The sequence below is a fragment of the Nomascus leucogenys genome, chromosome 3 (genome assembly GCF_006542625.1).
Source record: "Nomascus leucogenys isolate Asia chromosome 3, Asia_NLE_v1, whole genome shotgun sequence".
NCBI lineage: Eukaryota > Metazoa > Chordata > Mammalia > Primates > Hylobatidae > Nomascus > Nomascus leucogenys.
Genome location: NC_044383.1, coordinates 145,325,196 through 145,338,667, shown reverse-complemented (window position 1 = coordinate 145,338,667; position 13,472 = coordinate 145,325,196). Strand labels below are relative to the sequence as shown.

Sequence of the window (13,472 nt, the reverse complement as noted above, 5' to 3'; positions counted from 1 at the left end):
TATCAGGAGCACGGATGATCTTTTCTTTTCCCTTAGCTCCAATCTTTAAAAAGTACATTTATTTAAAAAAAAAAAAAGTTTCAACCAAAAATGCTTTTGCAGCATTTGTCTGGAAAAAACACAGCATTCATTTCTCATTGAAAATCAACAAACTTGTCATTTGTGGTGGTCAAAAGAATTAAGAGAACCCATTGTCTATAAAAATTTGTGATTCAAATTTTAAAATAAACCCATCTGGAGAATAAATTTAGCCTTGTCAAACTATATTTTTCTATTATGTTTTATATTTCTTGTACATAGAAAATGCCCCAGTGTAATTATTAATTTTAATCTCACCACTACACCCTTACAAAAACAACCTAAGCAGACTTAAGATACGCGAGTTCTTTTGGACATAAAAACTCAGTAGCTGTTATTATTTCTGCAATATTTAATTGACTACCATGGCACTTCTTTCGCCAAGGAACTGTAAGTATCAACCCAGATGAGGGAGAGAGGAAGAGTACATAAGTAGCATGGGAATAAAGTCACTAGAGGTGCAATAATTACCTTTTCATTTTTTAACTAACAAAAAGTAGTTAGCAAAAAAAGTCTTTATTCAATTTTCAGAGGTCTTCTCAGCAGCACAATACTTAATACAGAGGGAGTTAAAGTTCAAATTGTGGTAAAAAGAATGATTTAAAGCAAGCTTGTTCAACCCGTGGCCCACAGGCTGCAAGCAGCCCAGGACAGCTTTGAAGGCAGCCCAACGCAGATTCATAAACTTTCTTAAAATATTAAGAGATTTATGCATGGACCTTTTTTTTAAAGCTCATCAGCTGTCGTTAGTGTTAGTGTATTTTATGCATGGCCCAAGACAATTCTTCTTCCAGTGTGGCCCAGAGAAGCCAAAAGATTGGGCACCCCTGATTTAAAGGGACCAAATTAATATTTTTCTCTTGTTGTGGATTTATTCCAATGGCCAAAAAAAAAAAGAGAAAGAAGAATAGTACAATCTATTCTTAAAAAAAAAAAACGAAAAGTGAAAAAGCATTAAGTATAGAAAATACACAGTTCCACATCGACCTTCCTTAACTTCTATTATTCCAAGAAAAGACATCCTACATGTCAGCAAACATAACTTTTGGACAAATATAAAAGAGAATTATTCAATTTTTTCAATTAAGAAATTCTCAAAGGAGACTAGTAGTAATTTTCTGGATTTCTTTAAGCTTACACAAACATTTTATAGTCTCTGGACATATTAGACTTAAAGTTGCCCCTCAAATCTAATAACAATAAAAATTATTTATTTCTTGAACAAAACCTCCATTCCTTCCTACCCTTAGAGTACATTTGCATAGGCAGTGCCAGGAAAAACTTCAGTATGTCTCTTTAAAATGTCTCCAAACAGATTCTGAAAGGTTCTTAAATGCTCTTACATTAAAAATAAAAGATTTTTGTGTTTATTTAGTATTCTCAACAGACTATTTTAAAATTTAACTTGTGAATGTTTTACTCTATTTTTGTTCTTTAAAATATCTAGTTTTTTTGCTATTTTGGTGTTATGTTTTCCTTGACATCAGTAAATACATAAACAAATGGTGACAAATAGGGAATAAATCCATTTTCCAGCAATTATTACTTGAGTTTTTCAAACCCATTAAATGTATTTATGGTCCCATGAAAAATACTGATGGCTCTGCAGGATTCCTGCTGACACCTGCTTTCGTGATCTTCCTAGCACAATGAAAAGACCCATAGCATGGAAGCCAGGATGTTGTTCAGATGTGAAAAGGTTATGTTGTCACACCCATGCAATGAAAAACATCCTTCCCAACAGCAACAGCAAAAAGCATTCACAGGAGGATGAAAAGAACAGTCACTTTCATGACTGCTTGGATCTTGGGCAAGGAAAATATTGCATGAAATATCCTCGTCCCTTGGGTGAGCACCTCTTAGACATATGTTGCTTCCTTATTTCTTTTTCAGTCAACAGAGCCATAAGCAGAGGCCATGTTCATCAGAATCAATGCATCTTACAGTTTAGGGAGTGAGATTCCTACCTTTTACTTTCCCCTCAGTTTCTGGTAGCGCATCCCAAGATGCAGCGACAACTGTAGGTTTGCCATTGACTGGCCAGACGTTCAAGTTTTCAGGAGCTGTGGTAGGGGCTACAAAATGACAAGGAAAGAAACATTTTTAAATGCCTTAGTGGACATTCTAGATGCAAATATCACGTGGTCTCTAGGTACACATTTTTTTAATTGAAGAGCTACTGTGTTAATTTTTATTATACCTGAGAAAATTCCACACTGGTTCTTTGTGTAATATAGTGATTTATGTCACTACAACCAGTTCATTTAGTGAGTTTAGACATATCTAGGGAAATGGTCTTAGTAATTCAGAATTTCTTTCATTGCCAAATATTGAAATATACAAAGAAGATTAAGATCCAGTTCCAACTTCTTCTTAATAAAACTTTGAAACACATAGTTTAGGAGAAAAGAATGGTAGCCTTGGATACAGACCAAAATTTTTCCCAGAATCAAATGCAACCTCAGCCTCAGGAAAGCAGAGGCTGTCCTACATGCAAGGGCCATCCATCACCCAGGGCATTCACGCATACAATGGTGACTGATGCACGCTACACACTGGGATTTAATGTGCTCCACCTGTCAGAACAACATGAACAACATGCTAGTGGAAAAGGCCAACAAACGGTAAAACATGGACCCAAAAAACAGTTTCTTAACTTCTCTGCATGTATGCATAGAAACTCTACCAAAATTTAGGGTTAACGTGACTTTCAAAAATGCCCATGCTGGCCTTTGTCACTATTGGCATCTTACATTGTCTTTAAATCTTATTTTGGGTGTAATTCCCAAATTGAAAATTCAAAGGCCATTTCAAATACAGACCAGATTCTGGTGTTCTTTGGAAGACTGACGTACTCCATTTGCCATCTCTTTCACCCTGTGAAATACGGACTGCAAATTCGTACACGGTGTCTGGAATCAGGTTCTCAATCAGCACACGCCTGTTAGCGATCTGCTTATAATCCCACCTGGCCAATTCCCCCTTCTCTCGATAGCGCACGGTGTACTGTCTATGAGAAAACACAACACAATGATCTACCCAAATTCTCTGCAACTCAACACTAGATGCCTTGCTGTTTTTCCTTCCTCATAAGTGATGACTTTGGGAGGTAAGTAAGAAAATCAAAGAGGAGAAAAATCTAAACTTTTGACTATGTTATTGGCTCAAAGTTCCAAGCAAAGTTGTCTAAAGTAGGAGAAAAAAACAGAGCTTAGTGTATTTTCAAGACCAAAAAATCTTACTGTCCAAAAGAGCAAGCAGAGATTACAAAGGGAAAGGAGAGAAGGGAGACAGCTTTTATGAGGCAACTACTTTATCAGGGATATGTGTTTGTGTGTATAAGTGTGTGTGTGTGTGTGTGTGTGTGTCTGTATTTGTGTCTACTCAAGGCACCAGTAGGGACCTGGCCCAAGGTTATCTCAGCTCTCCAGAAAAGAAAGACAAAAAAGACTCATTGCATCCCAAATCAGGCATGTTTTCCATAGGTTCAAGAGGAACAGGAACATGTGGTTTTGAGTAGATTTACTACTGTGAAAAGGAGCGAAAATGTGAAACAAACAGAGCAGGACAGAGGCGCCTATAAAAGGAACTGTGGTGCATGGTTATCAGGGGAGAAATACAGTATGACTAAATATGGACAGTTCAGCAACCCCTGACAGCAGACACCCTCAACACTCTAAGAGCTGCAAACGCCATTTATTAGATTCCCTTTCAAAGAAATTATCTTTGTGGCCTCTTTGCAGTAGAAAGCATTTGATACATTAAAAATGTGCTATTTGTTATACTGAATATGTCAAGAGAAGATTTCAGTTGAAGACACAGCACACCAATTAACACAACAGTTCTGCTAAGAAAACTCAAGCCTTCTCTGGTTTCAGCAAGATGTTGGAAATCAAAGTCCAATGGTAAAAGGAACACTTCATGTTGAAGAAGACCATATGGCTAGGGAGAGAATCGCTACGAATCTTCCGAGGTCTTTCAAAAAAAAGCAGCTATCTTTTTTACTAGCAGACAGTGAAGGAAACTATATATCTAATATGAATAATCATTTATATATGTATATATATATAATGTCATCATATCCCATTCGTTTTAAACTATATTCCCCTTTCCTGGTTGCAGAGAGGTTGAGAAATTAATATATAATAACCAGGCCACCACATCTGTGGCTTTCTCTTGGTTACTTAATGTATTCAGTCACAGAACTAAAATTTTCATGGTTATACTAATCTACCACTAACTAGAAATGATATTCACTAGTGGACTTTTAACATAAAAATATTTTAACCTTACGATTGGTTTGCCTTTCATTGCTGTTGCAAATGAATATAAAAGGCAGAATAGCATAACATCATGGTTTAAGAGAAGATAAGGTGCATTTTGTTAGGTATAAATGAGCCAGACATGAAGCAAGCCAGTGTTCAGCTGAGTCTAACGAGGAACTACAAAGTGTAAGGCATCAGACATTGTCCACCACTCTACATAAAGTCCATCCTACAGTGACGCTTCCTGGATCACAGGAGGAACGGTGAGACTCCTCCCAAAGTTGAGCCTGTGCATGAACAGAACATCAACGAGAGAAAGCAAAACACAAACAGAGGCAAAGAAAGAAACAGAATCTAGGAAATTTCCAGACACAAGATAAATCACTGAGCAAGTGAGATGTGAGTTCCTGCTGTGTGCACTACACACGAGGCCCTGCTAACATCTGATTTGTGGGAAACGTGTGAGCACACTTGGGATTAACTAGATTGTTTTATAGAATATTTACCATTCAACTATTCAGCTACAAAAGAGACCAGCATTCATGGAAGCCAGAAAATAAAATCATTAAATACATGTCTTTTCAGGGCCAGAAAAACCCCATCTCTCATATATAAAAACAAATAAATAAGCAAAAGTACCTTGATGCAACAACTTTCTTCTGTTTCTCCACAACAGGATCCACCCAGGACACAAGCACAGACTGAGATGACATAACCCGGACACTGATGTCGTCAGGTACATCCAATTCGTCCTCCTCTGAAATGACAATGAGACCCAGAGAAAGGCTTTCTCTCACAGCAGGTTCTGCTCTGAGCTCCTCAGTCCTTGACAGGCTATTATTCACCCTGCATAAGTTTTAGATTGCTAGTGTGTAATGTAGACAAAATGAAATTGATAGAAAGGTAAACAATTATTTGATTGGTCAGTGTAGAAAAACAAAAATCTCTGTCTTGCATTTCTTAACACAGGCTAAGAAATGAGCATTTCAGCCAGGTGCGGTGGCTCACGCCTGTAATCCCAGCACTTTGGGAGACCAAGGCGGGCGGATCACGAGGTCAGGAGATCAAGACCATCCTGGCTAACATAGTGAAACCCCGTCTCTACTAAAAAATACAAAAAATTAGCCGGGCGTGGTGGCTGGCGCCTGTAGTCCCAGCTACTCGGGAGGCTGAGGCAGGAGAATGGCGTGAATCCGGGAGGCGGAGCTTGCAGTGAGCCGAGATCGTGTCACTGCACTCTAGCCTGGGCAACAGAGGGAAAACTCCGTCTCAAAAAAAAAAAAAAAAAAAAGTATTTCACTTTAAAAGCTGCCCAACCCAATCGACATATAAAACAGTACAGAGGGGATGCTTTGCCTGGGTGAAAGATGGTCCAAGTAACTCAGTGCTTTCTCAATATACACTGTAAGTTTCTGGAAAATAATAACATTTTCATGGGAAGCAAAAGTTTAGGAGAAGGAAAGCTCAACTCCCATTTCCTTGATGATCATGGCAAGAAATGAAAATTCTGGTTCAAACAACTGCAAGATTCACATTGGGTTTGATGTCCTCACATTTTAGAAGGTGTGAGTCCAAGACAGGTTAAAACATGTTCAGATATGAACTAGAAGTCAGTTTGCCAATTTCTTACAGAGATTTATCTTTGTTATCAATAGAACATATCACAGTCACAAAGCTTATAGTCAGTTCAAAAGACTCACAAGATGTCTTCATATTACTCTGTAATCTCTTGGGTTTTTTGTTTGTTTTAGTTTTTTGTTTCATTTTTTCTTTTCACTTTTCAGGGACCGTGTTTCAAATGGATGTGGATTTTACCACCAGCAGGGGAAGGTGAAAATATTTAGCCTGCTAGAAAAGTGATATAGGGACTTATCCTATGGCAGCAATTCATCAATAATAAGAGTGAAACATTGTATTTGTGAAACTTCATACAATGTAAAACAGTGTAATTTTCATTTTATGTTGTGAACTCATGAAAATAATTATGTTGTAGATTGCCTCTTTAAATTAAGATATGTGGTCCAGAAAAGGTACCTGTCATTTATTAATGTATCAGGAATATAGAAAATGCCTGTGAAGGGACATGGAAAATGTAACCATGTGGACAATGATCAGGCTCTCAGCAAACCACTATGATACTTTTTCTGAGGATTCTTAATGCCATTTTAATGCAAATATAGCTGAAATAACATGTGTGTACTTATCTTGCATGCACCACCTCTCGCCTGCTCTTCCTTCACTCTCATGTCATTCAGTGCATCACCCAGGGCAATTTAGGCTTGGGTCACACTGCACCTTTCCTGGAATGAACGCTTGGCTGCTCCTATTGCAGCAAATCGACTGCACAGTGAAGTGGCTCAAAATAAACAGTGAAATGTATTCCATCACAAGAGCACTCTAACCTTTGCATATAAAAGCAGCACGCTTACACCCAAAATGTGACCACGTTTGCCCTGTTATTTCTTTTAGCCTCAATAAAATTCATGTAATTCATCATTCAGCCAGCATCATTTGGAAACAACATAGCATTCATACCAGACTATGGTTTGACCAAATGCATCCTTAGAAACATACCTGAAATCTTTCGCTTTGTTAGGGCAGCCCTGTAGACTGGTTGGCTCCGGCCCTGAGAGTTCATGGACTGCAGGGAGACCACATACACGGATTCCGAGGCTGTGGACCAGGGAGTGAGGGATGAGATTCTGGCTTCCATTTCTCAGGAACACACATCCCCTGGGGCTGGAGGGGGGGTTCTGCATTCCTCCTCCCCTTCCCCTTTTTCCATTTCCTCTTTCTGGAGGCATTCCCACTTCTTGAGGACCATGAAGGGCGAGCCCAAGAACTGCAGGAATTAAACTCAAAAAGAACACTATTATGTTAGAAAATAGGGAACTGATTTTTACCAGTAATTCCTGAAAAACAGGTTTCTACCTCATCAGCATCAAAAAGAGATAAACAAAAACAAAATCATCAAAAAGAGATAAATGCTTTAAAAAAGAAAAGAATAACACATTTACCCACATAATTCCGCCAATTTCTTTCTACTTCCAAAATTGAGAAGAGGGGGTTACTCTGTTTTTAATCTGTCACCAGAAAGAAAGAAGAAAAGAAAAGAATAGCCAATGTGCAACATGAGTAGCCCAGGTCTTTCTTTCCCTGTGGAATGCTGTGCCCTTCAAAACTAAAATCCTCAAAACAGAGTCTCTGAAGATTTGCTAACAGCAAATGGAAGACTTTAAATGTACCCCTTATTTCTGGATGGGTCTTTCAGTCAGTTCTTGCCCGCACCCTCTGAGGGTCCCACTAGCATGCAACTTAGCCTGAACTTGAAATTTGAACAGTTGGTCCTTGAACAACACAGGTTTGAACTGTGCAGATCCACGTTATACGTGGATTCTTTTCAACCAGATGCAGATAGGATTGTATTCCAGAGATGCCAAACCCAGGCACAGGGAGGGCCAGCCTTTACTGTATGTGGATTCTGCAGGGTCTTGAGTCTGCATGGATTTGGGTATACTCAGGGAATGCTGGAACCAATCCAGTGTATACCAGGGGCCATTATATTTGGAGAAAAAAATGCAATGATGGAACAAAAGTTGTCCTCTCGATTACTATGGAATCATAAAGTCTGAGACCCAGGTAAAACCTTTTTTATTTTTTATTTGACCTTCTTATCTTACAAATAAGAACATAAAGCCCTAACAATTGAGTGACTTGCCCAGGGTCACACTTAATAACTTACAATCTATCCTGAATCCACAATTGCTAATGCCTCCCTCCAGACTCTCTGACCAAGGCTCCTGTTGTAGCTTTAATCATTTCAAGAATAAAAATGAGGCAATCTGGCCTATTTCTAGTGCCCATAGTTATAATATCAGGTAGGACCTAAGTAAGTTAACGGAAGTGACACTAAGATCCTAAGGGGAGCTGAGAGCACACACTCTCCTTCAGGCACTGAACATGTTCAGATGGCAGCAGAAAATCACTCTTTTGTCTTTACAAGCATGTTGTGCTAAACATGAAAGAAGACTTGTGTTTAAAATTCTCACACAGAGGGACTGTTTATGGAGAGTGAGCTGCTGTAGAAGAATCAGAGGTTTCAAGGGAAGAGGATAATATTTGACAGCCTGCTCTCTACAGAGAGAAAGCAGGTGATACTCTAGCCATAAATGAGTAAATTTTTTATACGGAGGCACTCGGCACTCACCCCTTATTCTATCAGAAGATTTTAAAATGTGTGTTTTATAAAAGGGAGGGAATAGTTTGTAACATTTGAATGCACAGAACATCAAACTAAGCTTCTATTTGGAGGAGTCACTTCAGATCTGTTCATTACTCGGTGCTATTGACGACAGAATCTCGTCAAAAGTAAACAAATAAACAAACAAACAAAAATGGCCATTCAACCTCACAGTCCAGGGATGCATGTAGGTAACTAAACGTGGTGTCCCATCATTTCTCAAGAACCACCAAGAAATGAATAATTTTCCACAACTGAAATTTGTATATGCCTTCAATGTATTTCTTAAAGTTCTGAGATTTTTTTTTAATGCCCAGATTTCTTGATTTGCTGCACTCTTGAAACTAAACTTGGCCCAAGGTTATCATTAAGAAAAAGTTTTATTCTGCAGTAAACACAATGACAGCTCTTCCCTGCGCTAAGCTTCTCACGAGCACTTCTTCATTGAGTCTTAACAAAGCCCTGTGCAGAAGCTACTGCTGTTGTCTTCACTTCACAGAGAAGGAAACAGGCCCACCCAGATCTGAGGGCACCAAAGCCTGGCTCTCAATAACTGCAGATGAAGAGGGGTAGGCGCAGAGCTGACCAGGCCACGGCCACCCAGCAAGCTGTCTCTTCCTCATAGAGATATGATGAACATGCAATGGTGTCAAGATGACCTCTTTCTGTGCCCCTGATTACTGGATAAAGAGGGGAAATGGCCGGGTGAGGTGGCTCATGCCTGCAATCCCCAGCATTTTAGGAGGCCAAGGTGGGTTGATCATTTGAGGTCAGGAGTTCGAGGCCAGCCTGGCCAACATGGTGAAATCCCGCCTTTACTAAAAATACAGAAATTAGCTGGGCATGGTGGGAGGTGCCTGTAGTCCTAACTACTTGGAAGAGTGAGGCAGGAGAATCACTTAAACCCGGGAGGGGGAGGTTGCAGTGAGCTGAGATTACACCACTGCACTCCAGCCTGGGTGACAGAGCAAGACCCTGTCACAAAAAAAAAAAAGAGGGGAAACTGAAATTCCCAAAATGGCCCCCACATCATCAGCCCAGCGACCCCAGGAACCCCCAGTCAGTGCCACCACATTTGCCCACTTCCCGACCTCAAGTTTGTAATGGATGCGGCACAAATGCCCTCCCCCACTCCCACAGCTCCTTGGTGACTTGTAGAAGGAAGTCCCTTGCTCCCTTTCAGCTCCCCATCCTGCAGCCTCCTCTCCCCTGACAGTTCCACAGCCCCTCTGGCTGCAAGTCTTTGCCCAAATGCCACCTTCTCTGCGGGGCCTCCTTTAACAGTCAGTTCAACACTGGTGCCTCCCTGGGATCGCGTCTGATGCATGAGATGCCCAGTAAGATGTGTTTAGTGACAGAGAGTGGCTCGGAGAGTGGCACTCCGCTGCAGGACATAAGGCCCACCCCTCAAGGTTCCTTAGCACGTGACCACTCTCTGTAGTACCAAGGGTTCTGTGGCCTCTCTGGTATAAACGGCTTGAAAAATCCCATGCAGGATAAGTGGGTAGACAGGCTTCCCATGACACAGCAGGTCCATTCCAACACCGCGAGGAGAATCCACTTCAGCCCCATCCTGCACCTGCTTTTCCCCATGATGGGGCAAGCTTCCAGGAGCCCTCCTCCTCACGGTGACCTCCTACATCATTCACGGTAGCAAGTCTAGTGCTTTTTATGTGTGAAAATTTAAGACCTAACTCATTCAACCAGAAGCCCAAGAGGCTGTCCTGTCCACCCAGGTGGGGAGTGGAGCCCACCCCAATCTCAGGTCCAATATTTGCTCACATTCAGGCAGCAAAAAACATTCTTCCACTATGTTCCAGTGAGCCAGCAGTTCACTACTGAAGAAATAAAAACAACGACAACAACAGATCCAGCCAGTTGAAACACTTGTCGATGCTAAGTGACACTTCACTGTGTGCGGTTCCCGAAAGGCTCAGAACAAAGCAAGCTGTCCGTTGAAACAAGGCTCCCCTGCAACAGCGGAGATGCAAAAACAGGGACTCTATTCTCCTGCTGATATGCCGGGCAGAATTTGGCCCGCATCACCAAAGTACAGCCAGCTTACCCATGTAGGGGTGGCTCAGGAAGGAATGACTGAAGGGTATACAAATTACTCTGTGGCGTCAGGGGGTTGAGTCTCTAATTCGAGGTCTTGCTGCTAATGCTAAAGTCATGCTTGGCAAAGCACATCACGCTAGAGTTTCTCCTTTTGCTTCCTGCATTCCCTTGACATTTCACGTGCTGCTGCAGCAGAGGGGTGGCTGGTCTCCTTTTTGCTTGAATAGGTCTGGAGTCCGTACGCTGGGCTGGCTTTGACGCTGCGCCTGGCTCTCTCGGCTGCCTATGCCACCATGTGGAGACCATGTAAACACACAAAATGCCACGCGGCCAGCCCGTACCTGGAACACCCACCAGGCAGCAGAGCTCCTCCAAGACAGTCTTCAGCAGGTGGCTGAACAGCGACAAACAGAACAGGGACGTCCTAGGCTGTATCAGGGAAGGGATCTGATGTGACCATCCACCCAATGTCTCCACCAGATCAAATCCAAACTGCTGATATGCGGGGTAGAATTCGGCCCGCATCACACAAAGTAGAGTCAGCTCACCTGGACCCAGGGCGCTGGCCTCGGAGGTCCTGAAGAGCACAGAGCTGCTTATCCAGGCTCCGAAATGCATGGCTGTGCCTTCCTCAGAGTTAGGAGCTCTCAGAGCGCCTAAGAGTGTGGGCTCGCAGGGCTTCCGTCCAAGCAAGTGCTCTGTTTCCGCGCCCGCCTTGCCTGTTTCCTGAGCCCCTGTTTCTCTCTGTGCAGGCCGGCATCTCTCCTCCTAGGCAACTCTCCCCTCTCCTCCTTTACCACGCCCTTGTCTGGTCTCATCCATCTCAGTTCACTGCCCATCCCCCTCCTTGTCTGAAGGATTTTACCTTTTAAGACTAAGTAGGTGCCACGCAATGGGTGCCAGGCTGCCTTCTCAGCAGCGCATCCCCACATAGCACCCGCACCTTCCCCACCGCTCCCACCTCCAGCCTCCACACCACGGGGCAGGAAGCTGAGACGCTGCCTACAGGCAAGGGAAGAGACCAGGTAAGGGAAGAGGCCCCTCCAGGTAAGGGAAGAGGCCCCTCCGGGTAAGAGAAGAGAGCCTGGGTCTTACTGGAGTCTTCCAGAAAACCCAATAAATCACATCGTTTTCCTTGCTTGAGTACTGGGCTGATTAGGAAATGCCAGAACAGTCATTTGTGGGGGCTGAAAGCCTTATGACAGTAAGTAAGAAGCAAGCTGGAGAACATGGGGCAAGTGTACTTTACACGGAACCCAGAATTAGGCTCTCTGCTCAAGCAGCCCTGGGCCCTGCGTGTGCTCTCTGTGGCCCGGCTTCCCCACGAGGGGCAGAGATGAAAGGGCCCAGCCATGCTTACCCCATGCTCCTTCCAACTCACCAATGAGAGAAGCAGGGAGCAGGGTGAGACAGCTCTTGGCACTATCTCCACAAGCAGGAAGCATCAGGCCCGAGGGATAAGTCGACAAGTCATGCCCCTCAGAGCGCCAAGCCTATCTCCGCTATCCAGGCTTATGGATCAATAAGGCCTGCAAGGATCAGGACTCCCTCCAGGCCAGAATAAGCACATAATCTCTTCCAGTCACAGCAAAGGTTCACATCAGCATTCCCTGGCCAGTGCTTCGTTTGCCCACTAAGGGGCTGGACAAAAGGGAGGATGGCCTGTGTGATGGTTAATACTGAGCGTCAACTTGATTGGATTAAAGGATACAAAGTATTGGCCTGGTGCAGTGGCTCACACCTGTAATCCCAGCACTTTGGGAGGCTGAGGTGGGTGGATCATATGAATTCAGGAGTTCAAGACCAGCCTGGCCAACATGGTGAAACCCCGTGTCTACTAAAAATACAAAAATCAGCTGGGTGTGGTGGCACGTGCCTGTAATCCCAGCTATTCGGGAGGCTGAGGCAGGAGAATCACCTGAACCCGGGAGGCGGAGGTTGACGTGGGCCAAGATTGCGCCACTGCACTCCAGCCTGGGAGACAAAGCAAGACTTCCTCTCAAAAAAAAAAAAAAAAAAGATACAATGTATTGATCCTGGGTATGTCTGTGAGGGTGTTGCCAAAGGAGATTAACATTTAAGTCAGTGGACTGGGAAAGGCAGACCCATCCTCAATCTGGGTGGGAACAATCTAATCAACTGCCAGCTAGAATATAAACAGGCAGAAAAATGTGAAAAGAGAGACTGGCCTAGCCTCCCAGCCTACATCTTTCTCCCGTGCTGGATGCTTCCTGCCCTCAAACATCAGACCCCAAGTTCTTCAGTTTTGGAACCTGGACTGGCTCTCCTTGCTCCTCAGCCTGCAGATGGCCTATTGTGGGACCTTGCGATTGTGTGAGTTAATACTTAATAAACTCCCCTTTATATATGTGTGTGTATTCCACTAGTTCTGTCCCTCTAGAGAACCCTAATAAAGCCTGACTTGCAGTTTCACTCGGCTACCATGTCTCATCTTAATGGGACCCAAGGCCCAGTGTCCTGGGATTCTAAGACAAAGCTTCAAAGAACAAAATGACAAAAACAGCCAAGATGACAAGATTAGCCCTACTCTCAAGTCCAGGAAAATGGCCTGACTCAAGGAGTCTGTGCTGTCGGATCAGGAAGCAACTGACAGGCACTAGGAAGGCAGCCTGGGGCTGCCACTAACAAAAGGTTAAAATGATGGCATCCAGGATGGAGATGGAAGAAACAGTAGAGATTGAAATCATTGTAACACCTGGCAAGTGGACATTACAACTAAAATATAATGCTGTGTCATGAATGAGCTTCTGAATATTGAAAGGTTCTCAAAGACCATGGAAACACTGAATACCAATGAATAGGAAACTCAC

The 13,472-nt window shown here is 42.9% G+C and overlaps 1 protein-coding gene across 2 annotated transcripts in view; it reads right to left on the bottom strand.

Moving 5' to 3' along the window:
• Nucleotides 1-13,472, bottom strand: part of FNDC1 (fibronectin type III domain containing 1) — a 102,062-nt gene that overhangs the window by 42,640 nt on the left and 45,950 nt on the right. For both annotated transcript variants that reach the window (XM_030803979.1, XM_030803984.1), the window contains 4 exons: nucleotides 6,918-7,016; nucleotides 4,983-5,100; nucleotides 2,901-3,088; nucleotides 2,046-2,153 (listed from right to left, as the gene is read on the bottom strand). In XM_030803979.1, coding sequence (XP_030659839.1) covers nucleotides 2,046-2,153; nucleotides 2,901-3,088; nucleotides 4,983-5,100; nucleotides 6,918-7,016 — 513 coding nt within the window. The remainder of the gene's footprint in view (nucleotides 1-2,045; nucleotides 2,154-2,900; nucleotides 3,089-4,982; nucleotides 5,101-6,917; nucleotides 7,017-13,472) is intronic.